This window comes from Trachemys scripta, chromosome 4 (genome assembly GCF_013100865.1).
Source record: "Trachemys scripta elegans isolate TJP31775 chromosome 4, CAS_Tse_1.0, whole genome shotgun sequence".
Lineage (NCBI taxonomy): Eukaryota > Metazoa > Chordata > Testudines > Emydidae > Trachemys > Trachemys scripta.
Genome location: NC_048301.1, coordinates 75,489,375 through 75,506,766, shown reverse-complemented (window position 1 = coordinate 75,506,766; position 17,392 = coordinate 75,489,375). Strand labels below are relative to the sequence as shown.

The 17,392-nt window shown below is 44.7% G+C and overlaps 1 protein-coding gene across 3 annotated transcripts in view; it reads left to right on the top strand.

Annotated features, from left to right (window-relative positions):
• The window catches only part of TTC17 (tetratricopeptide repeat domain 17), an 85,779-nt gene that overhangs the window by 6,856 nt on the left and 61,531 nt on the right, over window positions 1–17,392 (top strand). For all 3 annotated transcript variants that reach the window (XM_034769634.1, XM_034769633.1, XM_034769632.1), the window contains exons 2-6: window positions 12,504–12,593; window positions 13,959–14,128; window positions 15,245–15,356; window positions 16,163–16,294; window positions 17,251–17,360. In XM_034769634.1, the coding sequence (XP_034625525.1) occupies window positions 12,504–12,593; window positions 13,959–14,128; window positions 15,245–15,356; window positions 16,163–16,294; window positions 17,251–17,360 (614 nt within the window). The remainder of the gene's footprint in view (window positions 1–12,503; window positions 12,594–13,958; window positions 14,129–15,244; window positions 15,357–16,162; window positions 16,295–17,250; window positions 17,361–17,392) is intronic.

The following is a 17,392-nucleotide window of genomic DNA, read 5'->3' as shown; positions in this document are numbered from 1 at the left end:
AACGCCACTTTTGGGTTCGGGAAACAACCACCGAGTGGTGGGATCACATCGTCATGGAAGTCTGGGATGACTAGCAGTGGCTGCAGAACTTTCGGATGAGAAAAGCCACTTTCATGGGACTGTGTGAGGAGCTTGCCCCCACCCTGCGGTGCAAGGACACGAGACTGAGAGCTGCCCTGTCAGTGGAGAAGCAGGTGGCTATTGCAATCTGGAAGCTGGCAACTCCAGACAGCTACCGGTCAGTTGCAAACCAGTTTGGAGTGGGAAAGTCGACCGTCGGAATCATGTTGATGCAAGTTTGCAAGGCCATTAATCGCATCCTACTCAGAAGAACCGGGACTCTGGGTAATGTGCAGGAAATAGTGGATGGCTTTGCACAAATGGGGTTCCCTAACTGTGGCGGGGCGATAGATGGGACACACATTCCTATTCTGGCACCACCCCACCTAGGATCCGAGTACGTTAATCGGAAGGGGTATTTCTCTATGGTTCTCCAGGCACTTGTGGATCACCGTGGGCGTTTCATTGACATTAACACAGGCTGGCCCGGAAAGGTGCATCTTTCGGAACACTTGGCTGTTCAGGAAGATGCAGGCCAGGACTTTTTTCCCAGAGCGGAAGAGCACAGTAGGGGAAATTGAAATGCCCATTGTGATCTTTGGCGATCCCGCTTACCCGTTAATGCCATGGCTCATAAAACCCTACACAGGGAGCCTTGACAGCAGCAAGGAACGGCTCAACTATAGGCTGAGCCGGTGCCAAATGACTGTGGAGTGTGCCTTTGGCCGTTTAAAGGCCCGCTGGCGATCTCTGTATGGGAAGCTGGACTTGGCAGAAAGCAGCATCCCCGCGGTTATATCCACATGCTGTGCCCTCCATAATATTTGTGAAGGGAGGGGTGAAAGCTTCACTCAAGCATGGACCTCCAAGGTTCAACACCTGGAGGCTGAATTTGCACAGCCAGAGAGCAGGGCTATTACAGGGCCCCAGCGCGGGGCTGCAAGGATTGGGGATGCCTTGAGGGAGCAATTTGAGGCTGAAAACCAGCAGTGATATCTGGTGCCCTGCACTGGAGTGAAGTGCAGTAGTTCCAATCTTTAGGAATCAGTGTCTGCTTAGCAGACAAGCAGACTTGCAGTGCCTGTTTATTTCCTGGGCTAAGGAGTCTTTTACTTTATGCAATAATAAGAATGTTTTCAAAGCCAAAGAATCCATTTATTGAAAAGAAAAAAGGGGATGGAGTGGGGAACAGTGCAGTCACAGATTCGTGTATGTCCTGTCTGGTGTGCTGTGCAGTGAGTGCAGCACTTCAGGGCAGCTATACTGCATGGTGATGGGGGTTGAGTGCAGAGGGTAAGGGTCGTGGTCTTCAGGGTTGGGTGGTGAAGATACTGGTGTTGGAGGCAGCGGGTGGCGTGAAGAACACGGAAGTTGGGGAAAGTGGGTTGGAGGTGACAGTGGGGCACAACGAAAAGAGTTTTGGGACAAGGGCTGTGGGGGAGGTGGCGTTTGTGTTTTTGGTACTGCTCCTCTTTCTGCATGGCTACCAGCTCCTGGATAGCATCTGCTTGGCGCTCCAGGATGCTGATGAGCCTATCAGTGCTTTGCTGCCGGTGCGTGGTGCTTTGTTGCCGGTGCGCTGCGTTTTCCTGGCGGATCCTGCTTTCTCTCTCCCTCCAGTCCTGTGCCTTCTCGTTCTCTTTAATAGATTGCCGCATCACTTCTTGCAGCATGTCTTCTTTGCTTTTTCGCGGTCTCTTCCTGAGTCTTTGCAGTCTCTGAGCAGGCGATAAGAGGGACGGCTGAGGTCTCAAGTTTGATGCAGCTGTATAGGCAAAACATAACATTTAACAGAGGCAGCATTGTTTATACCAGACAGAGTAATGATTCCCCCCGCACTTAAGGAGTAGAAAACACACAGGGTCTACACAATAGCATAATTTTCCCGTCCGAAACAGAGAGCACACATCCCACGGGAGCCTCAAAATGGTGAGTAATGGGGACTGATTGTTTCAGGGCTGCACTGTCCTCTGCGTTTCTGTGCCTTGGGGAGAGCCAACAGCTTCAGGGGGCACCTACACTAAACACCGTCCCAACATTTTCCACAGGAGTTCGTCCTGGACGATATCTTGCTGCTGAGGGTGACCTGGGAAGCAAGGGAGGGTCTTCTACTGCAATGCGGCTTCTGCCCTGGCCCATATGCAGCTTGCCTGTGTGCAGCAATGGTCCCCTCGCGGCACAGTGGCGCAGACACGTTGGCCTGGCTGGGACAAGGACCACGGTGGCTCTCCCTATAAACCTGTGCAAGCGCATTGCACGCGTTCTGGATGAGACATTCGAAGAGATTACCGAGGCCGATTACTTCGATGTGATAAACCACATCAATGCACTATTCCACATCTAGGCATGCATGCTTAACCCTCCTCTCCCAAAGAGCCCGCACTGAAAAAATTCCTTTCCGAAAAAAAAAAAAAACCTGCTTACCGGGAACCTGCTCCTCCACCAAATACCGGCCGCTGCAACTGGTTACCATCCTCCTGGCTCGAGAAGAGCTCCTGGCTGCATGGCTCCAGGGATTCTGGGGTGTCTCCATCCGACCCACCACCATCACTTCCGTTTTCCTCCTCCTCCTCCTTCTCCTCCTCTCCCCCCCCCCCCCCCACACACACACACATTGGCTCTGAAGTGTCCATGGTGGTGCTCGGCGTGGAGGTGAAGTTAACCCCAAGTATCGCATCCAGCTCCTTGTAGAATCTGCAGGTCGCGGGGGGAGCACCCGAGCGGCCGTTTGCGTCGCGGGCTTTGCAGTAGGCACTCCGCAGCTCCTTGTCTTTAATCCTGCACTGTAGGGCGTCCCGGTCATGGTCCCTTTCCATCATGTCCTTTGATACCTTCCCGAAGGTATCGTAATTCCTACGGCTGGAGCGCAGCTGGGACTGGACAGCTTCCTCCCCCAAACACTGATGAGGTCCAGCAACTCGCCATTGCTCCATGCTGGGGCTCGCTTGGCGCGTGGAGGCATGGTCACCTGGAAAGATTTGCTGATAGCACTCCACGCCACTCCGGGCTGAGCAAACAGGAAGGGGATTTTTAAAATTCCTGGGGAATGTAAAGGGTCAATCACATGGTTGGTTACCTGAGGCCAGGGCAGTAGAGTTTGAACTGATGACCAGAGTGACTAGAACAGGCATTGTGGGATACTGCCGAATAATTCTGGAGGCCATTCACCACGCATTGGGCGGCCACACTGGCGCCGCAGCACTGCAGTGGCAGCGCTGCACTCGCTATTCCTCTCAGAGAGGTGGAGTACCTGCAGCGCTGCAACCAAGGAGATGCAGCGCTGCAACCAAGGAGATGCAGCGCTGCAACCAAGGAGATGCAGCGCTGCAACCAAGGAGATGCAGCGCTGCAAATGCCTTGCCAGTGTGGACGGGGAGTGAGTTACAGCGCTGCAACTCGCAAGTGTAGCCAAGGCCTACGTGGCTAGGAACTACTGTTCCAGTTTATAGTAAAAATCTCCAAATGACTTAGCAAACTAATTCCCTGCAGTGTGTGTAGGGATCTCTATTGTCTCAGTAATGACAAAGCCATTGAGTTTCAGCTGTTGCACTAGTTGCTATTTTCAGGTTAAATTTATGATCCTATAGAGCAGTTAATATTAATTCCTTTGATAGGTTTGCATCCACCCTGAAATGCTATTTCTCGCAAATCTACTGATACAGCAAATGGTCTCTTTTTAATGATATTAGGAGCACATGTGCGGAATGGATATAAATCTGTTTATCACAAATTTTGTTGTAAAGTTCAGACCAATATATAATTGACTTCATACTGCACTTATGGCTGTCACTAAGACTCCTCCAACCAGTTGCAAAACTAATATTATACATTTCATCTAGGGCAAAGCAGAGAAATTGAAAGAGGACCAACACAAATGATGTAAACAAAATGCAATGCTATCAGGATTTATTTGCCTAACTCATTTATGCCTCCATGGATGGAGAGAAACAGCTTTACCAAACTCATGTAAAAGGGTGGTTTGTCTCTTTAAGGGGTATCCAGCCTGTGTAAGAATAGGTGTTTGGGCCTGATAGACGGCATTATCGGGATGATTGCCTGGTGAGGCCCTCATTTCTGTGAAGGCTGAAAGAGCTGAGTTTGAGGGGGAGGGCTATGGGAAGCAGTCTGGCTCCCGTGTCAGGGCCTGGAGCAGGGTGATTTCCAGGCATATGGCTTATAAAAGAACTGGAGAAGAGTTGACAGGAGTATGGAGGAGTTCCCTTGGTCAGGGGAAAGGTAGCTGTTGGGTTTATGTTGAACTGCTTGATTTGGAGGTTTGCTTAAAGGTTGATGGTGCAATCAATACAACAGTGTCCTAGAGAAAGGCCCTCAACAGACCCAAGGTGTAGCATTTAAACTTTCCTGGGGTGGGGAGCTTAACCAGAAGTTTATATCACAGCAATGAAATCTTAATAAAATCCCACATAGTCCCATAATGTGTGTTCTCTCTCTCCCCCTATTCTGTTAGTTGCAAACAAAGAAAAGGAAAGTTAAATAACAGTTATGTAGTTGATCTGAGATTTGAATGTAATTGTGCTACTAGTTTAAACAAGGGAGAGACTCCACTTCAGGATGATCCATGGAGCAGCGAGTTAATGCAATAACCTGTGTGTGTGTATACACTATACATGTATAAGTATATATACATAGTAGCAAGGTAACTAGAAAATAGTATGTTTTTGGTCTTTCTGCCTGCCAGAGTATCTGCTGGCCTGCCCCTCCATTTCCTGGTAGTATTGACTGAGCGACATACTTGATAAACTGAAAGTGACAACTGAGCTCCTGCCTCACTTTCCTTGTAAATGCCAGTTTGCCTGGCCATCTGGCCTACTGCTTTACTGAATTTCTCCTCCAGCTCTGCTAGGTCCATTGTACAGTTGGGGAGGAGGACACATGTTTAATTTTGTGTGTGCTCCCTGAAGCACTGTCTGCAGTACAACTCCCTTTGATCGCATTTACAAGGAGACCAAGGCATTGACCAGCACAACCAGCATGAAGAGGACAATCAAAACACCAAATGTAAGTGTAGGTCAGAGTAGCATCTTAGCCTTGAGGGAAGGACATACAACATACATACAATACAACTTAATTTTTAAAAGCAGCTATATTTGAGATCAGGTTATCCTTGGCCAAACTATCTTAACTTTTCTCTTAGCCTGCTTAATGGAAAACTTTAATGGGATGTCAGGCCCTTTCTATTTAAAAATTTGGAAGACATTTGCAGGTACATTTTGTCTTATAAGAGCATTTTTCAGGTTTGATCCTGACTGTCTGTACATAAGAGTTAAGAAACCTAGCTTGATTGTTCCAGATGATGGGGAGTTTCTGACCTATAATGCAAGTACTTGGTCAAGCATCTATTGATGTGTGCTTTCAGCTTGACAGAAAGTTAAAGTGCATAGTTTGTATATTATGAAGATCAGTGGCTAGATGTTGGATTGAAATAGTGATTATGTTTGTGTGGGTCAGGTGCTGGGACCAGTCACAGAGATGCAGAATTATTTGGTTGCCAAGCCAAGTGTAAAACAGGTAGCTTCTATTAGCTCCTATTCAAAAGTCAGAGTATTTGAGGCAGAGGGAACCTGAAGCAGGCTCAGAAAGGTGAAAAACACAGTAACAGACAAGTTTGGAGGAAAGCTTAGTTCAAGGTATATGAGGTGGTGGTACAAATAAATTGACCACTTTTTGCAGAAAAGGGGTAAATTTGGATCAAATCGAGTGTGTATGCAGTGGTATGAGAAAGGAGGAATACCACCTGTTCACAGTATGAAACTAAAAGGCCCCAATCCTGCAATTCACTGTATACAAGCATAGAACTGTGCCCTCCTGAAGTCCCATTGATTTCAGTAGAGCTCCAGGTAGGCACTGAACTGGGATCTTAGTGTGCAATGTTTTCCCGTAGCTACTTTCTTTGAGAAAGTGGGGGCATGTTAAGTGTGACAGGAAGCATAAGAATAAAACATAATTTTTAACACGTGAAATGTGCTAAGATGAATAACCCTTCTTATGCCGTTACATACTAATAGTGCACCTGCTTACCCTTGTCTTAATTCGGAAGTGTGAAGATAGCATGACAACAAAGTACAAGTTAAAACACTTATTCGGTGCTATCATAATGGTGGAGTGGAAACATAAAAGCCTCTGTCATAAGATTTGTGAGCACTCTCAGACCTATGCAAGTTACACAGCTGGTTTAAACATGGTGGCAAAGATTCTTTTCCTGAAAATTGTGCTATAAAAACTCAGTCTACGACTGTAGCCTACAGCACAACTTGTCTTGCACAGTTCTCAAAACAAACCCTACCCATACTCTAGAGAAAAATTGTGCTACAATTCTGCTACCAGCAACCATGTTTGAACATTGCTTGTCCCATGTGGGCAGGGCCTAAATGATCTCTTCAGTCATGCAGCTCTAGACTTTCAACACTCAGTTTTGCAGATACCTTTGTGTGAATTATTTTGGTTTACAAGCAAAGGCATAGGCTTAAACGCACAGCACTTGGAGTGTGAATGGTATGTGATTGTGGGAACGAGCCCTACATGGATAAAATGGATCTCTTTCTCAGAATATTTCTAGCACCGCACATGCTGCTTTGGGTAAGGAAATGTATTAGTTAATGGGAAAGAAGAGAACCATTATCAAGGGGAAGATTTGCTTCAGAAACTGTGTGTTGGGACAACCACCACAGCAAACAAGAGGCCACTGCTCTTTACTGCCAAGCATCTCATAGAAACCATTTCATAAGCTATGGGATTGTTACAAGATCCGTGGAACTTACCCCAATAAGACAAATAGAGGCCTGCCCATAGACTGATTGAGGATCAGTGTGCATGCTTGCTGGCAGACACAAAGCTGATGCGTGAGAGGATGACCTAGACAGCCCTATCTTAGAATCCATTGCTTTAGCTCTATTACAGTTTATCATGAATTAGGTATATGGCTTTTAATGTGGGCAATAGACTCAGCATTCCTATAGGTTAGTATATCAGCTAGAAAGGGCAGGGCTAAGCTGTAGAAGACCTTAGAGGTGTAAATGATCAACTTGTGTTTACACTGGAAAAAGGATTGTGGGTGTGGTGTGAGAGTAGAGAAAACGGTGAAAGGAGAGGGTCATGAGCTAGGAAGACTATTTTGGTAGCTTTTTGAACGATTTGAGGAGCAAGATTGCAGCTGTTTAAATGCAAAATGTCATGGAAGATAGATTTGGAAAAGACTTCCCATCGCCTTCCCTTCCTCCCCCCAAATATAGGATATAGTCTCCAAAGATCAGTTGGTAGTATGATTTTATAACTTGTAATCATGTCATCAGAAATTTTGGGGTGTGGAATGACATAAAACATCTTGTTGGTAATTGTTCAGTTAAGAATGCTGCTTTGTTTAATGTGATATGGCAGACTTCTTCTGTGGATCTCAATGCTCTTTGCAAAGGATGGGGAAGTTCTGGTATATCTCCATTTTGCACTTAGGTAAACTGTAGTAGAGAGAGGTTAATATGCCATATTCAAAGAACTTTTATATAGGCTGCAAAAGAGGAACACTTCGAGTATGTTGGATCCAGGGTTTCATCGCAAACCTATACTACTTAGAGATCATCTGCATTCAGATTCTTCAGTAGACATCAGTTGTATTATAGAAATTCGTAGCAATTGTATTATAACATGGAGACCCCTTAATTTATCGGATCAAGCTAGGATAAATGCCATCTCTGACTCCTCTGAAACTGGAAGCTTTGAACATATGAAACACTTGAATATGGAATCTAAGGTATCAAATTTAAGAGGAGAAAGTCAAAGTCTTACTCGGGGGGGGGGGGGGGAAATGTTCCATTTCATGGTTTGCTAAATTCAGGATCTACAGCATTCTTTAAAAAAGGTCAAAAAACATATTTGATCATATTCCTCATTATTTATACTGATGTAGAGTATTTGTAATGATTGTTCTCAGAAAACCAAATTCTACCTCTGTATGTAAACTACAGACTCTGATACTTAAGGTGAAAATGCTGGAGAGTGGGAAATGTGCCATTACCAAACTGGAAGTAGTTTCCTGGCAGGTGGAGATTGCTGAGTAAACTTAAGGATGTTACTGCTTGGTTATATTTATTGGGGGGGGTATTCAAGTTCTTCTGAGCAACAATCTCTTTTCATTTTTAAGGAATAATATAGTAAAATATTACAAGGCTTGGATACTATGCTGGGCACTAGAATAAACTTTAAAATAGATTGCAGCCGGTATGGCACTCATTCATTTGCTCACATTCAAATGTTTGCAGATGACGTAAAGGTCTTAATGACAGCCACCTCATTCACTTTGTAATACTGGCTTGTGCGCTAAATGAGGAGGGCTCTGTGGGGGAGAATCAATATGTGATCAAATAACTAAAGATGGTCACAATTGAACTTGATTTTGTAACCCTAACAATATTCTTAACGTTTCTTGGTATGGAATTTTCTAGGCCTTTTCTATTCTATAATGGACCCTCTGTTGCATTCCCCATCCCCCATGGATAATCATCAAGGTTTAAACCTGGAACCTTCAAATCCACAGTGCAGATTTTATTCATTTGTGCTAAAGGAGCAGCTGCTAGCTGGCATTGGTAATAGGTGTGATGGGTTATCACCCCAAGATGCAGTTTGGGAACTGTTGTACCCCTCTAATGACCCAGCTGGGCTGGCCCTGCTCACAGTGCTTTGTGGGACATTTATAGCCAGCTTCACCAAGCCCTGTTATCATCCAGCACAACAGCAGGTGGCGCCACTCACCCAAACTGAGCTACCTGAATGCAAACAGCAGATACCAGAAAATTTCCCAGCTCCCCAGGTATGCACCCCACTGCTGGAGGATAAACCCAGAATTCTACCATCTTGCACTGCACAGGGATCTGTACCATGTAAGTTCATAAATAGTTCACTCTCCCCTCCATGCAGTAGCGTAGCTAGCAGGGTTCAGGGGAAGCGGCCGCTTCCCCTGACCACATTCCCCAAAAATGGCTCCTGGCGGAAGGGGGCTGTGGGCTGGCTGCCGGCGGAACGGGGCCGCGGGCTGGCTCCCGGCACTCCGTCCGGGACTCTGGCCCTGAGAGCGTGGCCGGGGGTCTCGGTGCCCCAGACAGCGCTCCAGATGGGGAAGCGGGGTGACCCTGCGCATGCTCCGCTCCATCTTTTGGCGGCATTTCAGTGCATGCGCAGGGCCGCCGAAATGCCACCGAAGGACCGGCGCCTTTTTTCTCCGCCGCTCCTCCTCGGCTGCAACCCTGGCTACGCCACTGCCTCCATGTGGGGAAGATATGCAACAAGCCTGTGTTAACCATGCTGAGATTTTTCCTCAACACACTTCACCTAAAGGCACATTAGTTTAGATAAAGCAAAAAAACAAGTTTACTAACGACAAAAGATAGACTTTAAGTGATTATAAGTGATAGTAAAGCGATCAAAGCAGATTACCTAACAAATAAACAAAACTGCAAACAGCCTAAGATACTGGATAGATTGGATGTGAATAAGCAATTTCTCACCCAGGGTGATGATTTAAGGCTCCATGTTTGTCACCGAAGACATGGATTCTGTGACTTTCCGTGACTTCTGCAGCAGCCCAGTGTGGCTGGCCCAGGAGCTACCTGAGCAGCTCGGGCAGTCCCCGGGTCAGTCGCACTGGCTGCTGCCAGAGCAGTCTTGGGGTCCCTCCACCCCCCCATCAGCAGGAGTTTGGGTGGAGGTGGGGGGGCTTAAGGCTTGGGGTTGGGGCCAGTGCTTACCTGGGTGGCCTCCTCTCCCTTAGCTCCACATATTGCCTCTGCTGGCAGCCAGGCACTGCCCCTGCAGCTCCCAATTGGCCGCAGTTCCCAGCCAATGGGAGCTGCAGAACCGGGGCTTGGGATGGAGCAGAGGCAGCACATGGAGCTCTAGGGAGCTGGGGCCCCACTTCCCGGGAGTGGGTAAGGAGCCTGCCCCAGCCCCACCAACTTCCTCCCCTCCCCAGCACCCATGGTGCTTCCCCTCCCCAGCACCTGTGGTGCTTCTCTGGGATGCACCCCCCCCACCCCAGCACCTGTGGCGTCCCCGAGTCTCCTGTCCCCCCCCTCCAGTTTTAGTCAGGGGTGTTTTTAGTAAAAGTCATGGACAGGTCACTGGCCCATGAATTTTTGTTTACTGCCCATGACCTGTCCATGACTTTTACTAAAAATATCCGTGACTAAAACGTAGCCCTAGTGATGATACAGTCCATCAGGTTTCTATACGTAGGCTAGAAACCCTTTTAGCTTGGGATCAGCACTTCCCCCAATTCAGTCTTTGTTTCTCAGATGTTCCCAGGAGTTCTCTTGTGTGGGGAGTGAGGTCCCTAGATGATGTCTCTTACACACAAACCCTTTTATACAGCTTTAATATATGTCGGGAACCATTCGTTCCAAAAACAATTCCCAGCCCAGTTTGTGGAAAAACACAGGTACCCAAAATGGAGTTCGGTATCGTGTGGTCTGATCACATGCCCTTGCTGAGTCATAGCAGCCATTACTTACAGGCCAGCTGAAACTTTTACGGGAAGGCTAAACTCTTCCATAGCCCATTGTATTTGCCATCAACGCTGTCTAGCTTCTTCATTGTTGTATCTGAAAGGCTAGCTGTGCGTGCTACTCAGAGTAAGCACATTTGAAATACAGATAGTCAATATTCATAACTTTAGATACAAAAATGATACATGTACACAAATGATTTACTGAATATCACTATCTTAACTTTTCCAATGACACCTGAGATGACCTATCTTATGCAAAATGCATCATAATTATGCCATAATCATATCACTATGACTAATATGGGGAGTAGTGTCACAGTTGGCCAATATCCTCTGTGGACCTTTGTACAGAAAAGGATGCATTGATAATCCCATGCATGTGTGTGTAATTACAGATTGGTTGGCCCACTGTGGTGTGTGAAGTAGAGCTAGGGGAGGACACAAGGAGCTCCCCATGCTGTGGCTAGCTCCAATCCCAGTTCTTATACTTCCTGAGTGCAAAGTCTGAGAGGGTTTGGATTCAGGAGCAGTGTGAGACACTTGTCCAAAAGAGCTAAGAGGTGCTATGGCACTACCACTTCCACACCAGGTGGCAGAGCTAAACTGGCATCAGGAAAGGATCACACCATTCCAACTCTGGTATGCAGTTCCACAGCTAGCTGAATGCCTCCTACTGCACTTCATTGTCATGGACTGTGACTTGACTTACCCACAGTGTAGCCCTACATATTGAGCTACCAGTCCCTGCATACGAACTATTGAGACAGAGGAAGGATGTTTTTGGTTGAAAACCTTAACTTCTGGAGTGTGCTTTGCTCTTGATCTGACACTTTCTGGTGCAGTGTTATGCTTATTTATTTCCAGTCTTCTGAGTAAGTAAATTCTTGAAAAGGGTTGAAAGTAGATGGGTATGTTAAGGTGATAGCTTACATTACTTTTGTGTTGTATACTTAGGGCTGGTCCACACTAACCCCCCAGTTCGAACTAAGGCTTGGTCTACACTACCCCCCTAATTCGAACTAAGGTACGCAACTTCAGCTACGTGAATAACGTAGCTGAAGTTCGAAGTACCTTAGTTCGAATTAGTTCGAACTTACCTTGGTCCACACGCGGCAGGCAGGCTCCCCCGTCGACTCCGCGGTACTCCTCTCGGCGAGCTGGAGTACCGCAGTCGACGGCGAGCACTTCCGGGTTCGACTTATCACGTCCAGACTAGACGCGATAAGTCGAACCCAGAAGTTCGATTTCCAGCCGTCGAACTACCGGGTAAGTGTAGCCAAGGCCTTAGATACGCAACTTCGGCTACGTGAATAACTTAGCTGAAGTCGAAGTATCTTAGTTCGAACTACAGGGTACTTACCACGAGTCCACACGTGGCAGGCAGGCTCCCCCGTCGACTCCGCGTACTCCTTTCGCGGAGCAGGAGTACCGGTGTCGACTGCGAGCACTTCCAGGATCAATTTTTCGCGTCTAGACAAGACGCGATAAATCGATCCCAGAAGATTGATTGCTTACCGCCGAACCCGGAGGTAAGTATAGACGTACCCTTAGAGGGACTTTATGATGGAAATGTTTTAAAACTGATCACTGCAATCTCTATTTAAGGTCCTTGGTACTACAGTAATGGATGTTTTAGAAATTCATATAAAATAAGGGGTTTAATCATCCATTTGCCATTATCATTAGTGAAAGCTGTACACCTGAAGATATTTGAACAGGGTTGAAAATAAATCCTTAACTGAATTGTAAACTCAGAGCCCCTTCAGACTGTCAATGTCTGAAGATAAAAACTTCTGAAATTAGTTCAACAGCTCCATAAAATTGGTTTGAGCCTTTGTTAAATGATATTAATTTTTATTTTTAAAACTCTATTTGTCAAAGCTGTAACATTCTCCAGATTAAAACAATTACATTTTAAACTGTCTTGCAGGTGGATTCGCCAATGAACTTAAAGCATCCTCATGATTTGGTGATACTAATGAGACAAGAAACAACAGTGAACTACCTCAAAGAGCTGGAGGTAATGTGGTGTTGTGAGGATTAATACATTACTGTTTGTAAAGTGCTTTGGTGAAAAAGGCTGTGCAAATGCTAACTAGGGATAGAGGTGTGAGCAGGGAACGTAATTCATATGTCTGAGTGTGCAGTGCTGTTTCAGTGGAAGAATAAGGAATTCTTCCCTGTCTTTATAGGCTTTTTTCTGCTGGAAGTCTGATAAATCTGGTGATATTGTCCTGGGCTGCACTGCTAAATATATTGTTAATATTCATAATATATCCATAAAACCTACTTTCGCTTTTTAAAAAATATTCCTGCTAAATTATTTGATTTTGCTGCCCGGTGTAATGAATTCCACAGGCTGCTATAGAGAAGCATTGCTTGGAGTTGTAAATTGGTTTAGCTGCAGACTATCAGCTTGCCTCTGAGTCTTCTGTGACTCAGCCCTCTGGCCAGGTCACATAGTTCAAAACACCTTCCATGGCAGAATGAACTCAAAAATAAAAACTGTTCCATGCCCTTCTGGGCCAATTTATAAGCAAAATAAATTCTGACCCTTTCTGGGTTAAATTCCCTCTCTGGAATTGAATCAACCGGGTTTCATCTGCCACTGATTGAGGCTGGGCCTGGCCTTGTTCCTCTGGCTGCAGCCTAGGGAGTGTCCCTCCTTACTCCTCTGGCTCTACCTGGGAACTGACTTGCTGGCTGCAGGCAGCTCCTTTTATTTTGGCCTGCTGGCCATTGATTGGCTGTTGCTAGTCCCACACCCTTCTGACTGCTGGAGGATCAGATCTCACTGGTTTTGAAAATGGCTGCTCTTTTCCTCTCAACTAACTGTTTCCTGCGGCAGGGTGCAGCAGAGCAGTGGGCCCTCCTGTATGGAATTGCAAAGACGTGGTACACCCTGTCACAAGGAGTCTACACTTCGTATTGTAGTGTTTCCTCTTTCTGTTTGTAAATTTATCTACAGTGAATTTTGAGTGGTATTTGGTCATTCTTTAGGGACAATGAGAGAAATAAAGGAGGATCTGGTCAGTTTATCCTTTTTTTCCCCCCTGTAAGCGTGTGTGTGTGTATATATATAGTGTGTGTGTGTATATGTGTGTATATATATATATGTATGTATGTATATGTATGTATGTATATGTGTGTGTATATAGTATGTATGTATCTTGGCTAAATCAAAATATCTGTCAAAGACACTCTGAAATCAGGGAAAATGTCTCTGATTTCTGAAGGGAGACCTGTTTAGGTGGTGGTGCTGTTGGTGGTTCGGATGGGCTGCTTTGGTAAGAAAGAAACTTGGCTTGGGCAAGTGTCCTGTCAGTAGGGATATAGAAACATGCATATATTGAGGAAATAAACTCTTTTTCTCTTATTCCTTTAGAAACAGTTAGTTGCTCAAAAGATTCATATAGAGGAGAATGAAGACAGAGACACAGGGCTGGAACAAAGGCATAATAAAGAGGATCCAGACTGCATTAAAGCAAAGGTGCCCTTGGGGGACCTGGATCTGTATGATGGCACATACATCACCTTAGAGAGCAAAGATATCAGGTAATGAGATGAAACTCTTGTACTTTAATAAGGTTTTACAAAATGAAAATTAATACCTGAGCGTGAGATCAAAAAAAGTTCATATAGAGAATTTTTAAGAAATTGTCAGATGATAGTTCCCTTGGATGGCATCTGTTTTTATTGTGTGATAACGTTGGAGGGGTTTTCACTGTAAGTGGAGGAGTACTGCTTTCCTCCCCAAACTAATGCACTTCAGTCCTGACCTGTAGTGTTGCATTTTGGGGCTTTCGTCTATGATGATCTATAAATACACTAATGTTCCTAACCAGGATTTTTCCTGAGCAGTGACTGTCAGTCATGTGAATTGAGCTACACGGTGGTGGTTTTTTTGAAGTGGTTAAACTTCCTCTAGTGTGGAGCAGACTGAAACCACCTAGTTCATTTTTAACTCAAGACAGATTTGAAGTTGCATTTCCAGAAGTAGAAAGCTAATGAATCAAATGCTACTTAACCGCAATGCTTAGAAGATCAAAGGAATATGAATAGTCTGTGTGAAGCTCAACTTTTTTGGTTGAGGTGATCTTCAGGGCTGATCTTCCTGTCTTGCCATGTGTGTACTTGAGGGATGGAGAAAGGTTACTTTATTTAAAACTTCCTCTCCCTAGACCTGAGATGTCTAGCCCCATTTCCAGATTCTACAGGTTTCTCTTCAATGTTCATAATATTTGTATATAACAATCTAAAAGACTTATTTGGTCAGAATGTATTGCTATCTGCCTTGTAGAGGGAAGAATAATTACAACAGAAACACACTTGGTGGACAGATGTTCCTCAACATGTATTACCAAAATCTCCGAACTAGTATCTTTCTAACTATCAATCTGTCTCTTCTAAGGCAGCTAACAATTCACTGATTTGGGGCTTTGCTCTGAAAGTGAAGTACTGTTATCCCTTCTACTGACTCATAAATCTGAGAGAGTGCTTCAGGGGTGCTATCTAGCTCAAACACAGATGCTAATTTTTTTAAAATAGTGGTCAGTTTAACGCAAAATGTTGGCACTTTTGACTAACTCTGTTTCACTAAAACCTCTCGTGAACTTTATGGATTAAAGCACTTGTAAGCACTGAGTTTAATATGTTGCTTTCTGGTTTTAGCCCTGAAGACTATATAGACACAAAGTCTCCTGTACCTCCCGACCTAGAACAACCAGACTGTACAAAAATTCTAGATCTTCCATACAGCATTCATGCTTTTCAGCACTTACGGGTAAGTAGACAATTGCAAAGTGTTTCTCCTCCTTTTGCCTGATGGTCTGAAGAGGTTTGCTGTTATAGCTTTTGGGAAACCTTCCAAATCTAAATGCAGCCTGTACCAGCAAAAGTGTGCTTGTGCTGGTATAGAAAAGTTGTATAAAAATCAGACCTCTAAGCAACATTACCGTAGTGGAAAAAGTTTCTAGTGTAGACCTGGCCTTAGTGTCTATTTCTTGATGATTATTTTTTAAAAAGAAGTGGTTTTAATAAAAGGTTTCTGTTAATTCCGAGAGAGAGGATATTCTTGCATTTGAAGTAGGAACCAGGGTTTCTCAGTTCTATTCCTGTGTGGGTCCTGAATTATTTTCAATAATTTTCAAAAGCAATCACTCACTCCTTTTGTGCATTAACTTTTGCAGTGCCTCCCCTGACACTCTTTAAGTCTGATGTTCTAAAGATACTCAGCACCCACAGCTGAAATTAATGGGAGCTGCCAGTATTCAGTACCACAGAAAATAAAATCCTAGTTATCTCAAATTGGGGGGGACCCCAAAGAATCCAGGATGAGAGGCTGCTTTTGGATGTGTTTGCATTAATATAATTCTGATGTTTTCTCATCTGTAAAAGAGTGAGTATAATGCTTGTGTCTCAAGGATAAAGCTTAAGAAACTTGACAAACTTTGAGATACTTGGGTGGAAGATGCTACAGGAGCATAAAGTATTATTTTGTAAATTTTCCTGAAATCTTCTGTAATGTATTCTTGTAGCCTCAATAATAAATGTCTACTGAAAGTTGTATGTTCTCTTCCTTCAATCTAGGGTGTTCAAGAGAGAATTAATCTTTCCGCACCCTTATTACCTAAAGAAGATCCTATCTCCATTTACTTATCCCGACGTTTAGGAAGAAGTATAGAAGATATAGGTCATCGTATTTATGAAGGTCTAATGAAGGTATGACAGTAGGGACCCCCATAGTTGTGGCATGCACAATAACATCCTCAAGAAGCTCTTGTGTTGCTGAATATACAGGGTATTTGTGGAATACAACACTATAGGTACCGTCTGTCCACATACTATTCATTATGTGCAAGTGCCAAGAAATGTTGAGATCCCTGGTACATGGGGCAGCACTTCAGGGTTTTCCCCTGGAAAGTCAACACATCACGGGATGCCATGTCTTTCACTGCAGTGAGGATCAGCAGCCAGAGAAGTAAATGGACATGATTTAAAGTTCAGCTTTAGTAACTGGTGAGATGTAGCTCATCAAACCACAGAAAATACACAGCCATCACTTAACAGCCTGAACATTTGAAATAGAACCCAAGTAATTAAAGAGAAAAGGCATCAAAAAGAGAAAACAATGGAACTGAATGGCCATTTTCGCAAAGATTTTTCTGCACTATACTGCTATGCACACTCCTTATTCAGCTTAAAATAAACATGTTGGTGTTCGGGGGGAGGGATAGCTCAGTGGTTTGAGCATTGGTCTGCTAAACCCAGGGTTGTGAGTTCAATCCTTGAGGGGGCCACTTGGGGATCTGGGGCAAAATCAGTACTTGGTCCTGCTAGTGAAGGCAGGGGGCTGGACTCGATGACCTTTCAAGGTCCCTTCCAGTTCTAGGAGATGGGATATCTCAATTAATTAATTAAATGGTCACTTCAGGCACCCTTGTGAAAGTTTATGTTGGTGTTCATATATCCTTGGTGTATTTATATGCTGATTCATTCTCCCTTTAATGCTCCCAGCTCCTATTGAAGGGCATTGTTGCAGAAGGAGAGGCATAACTGAAGGCATGTTCAGAGTTTAATTTTGCCTCCCATACCAATTGGAAAGTCTAGTCAGCCTGTTGGTTTATACCATGACTCTTGGATTGTTACAGTTGTTACAGTCATGTGTTTTCTTACAGAACTCTTCTTCCTGGGTGCTGTATAATATGGCCTCATTTTATTGGCGAATAAAGAATGAGCCATATCAGGTAGTTGAGTGTGCCATGCGGGCTCTCCACTTCTCCTCAAGGTGAGAGCAGCTGTTACAGGTTCCTTTTCCAG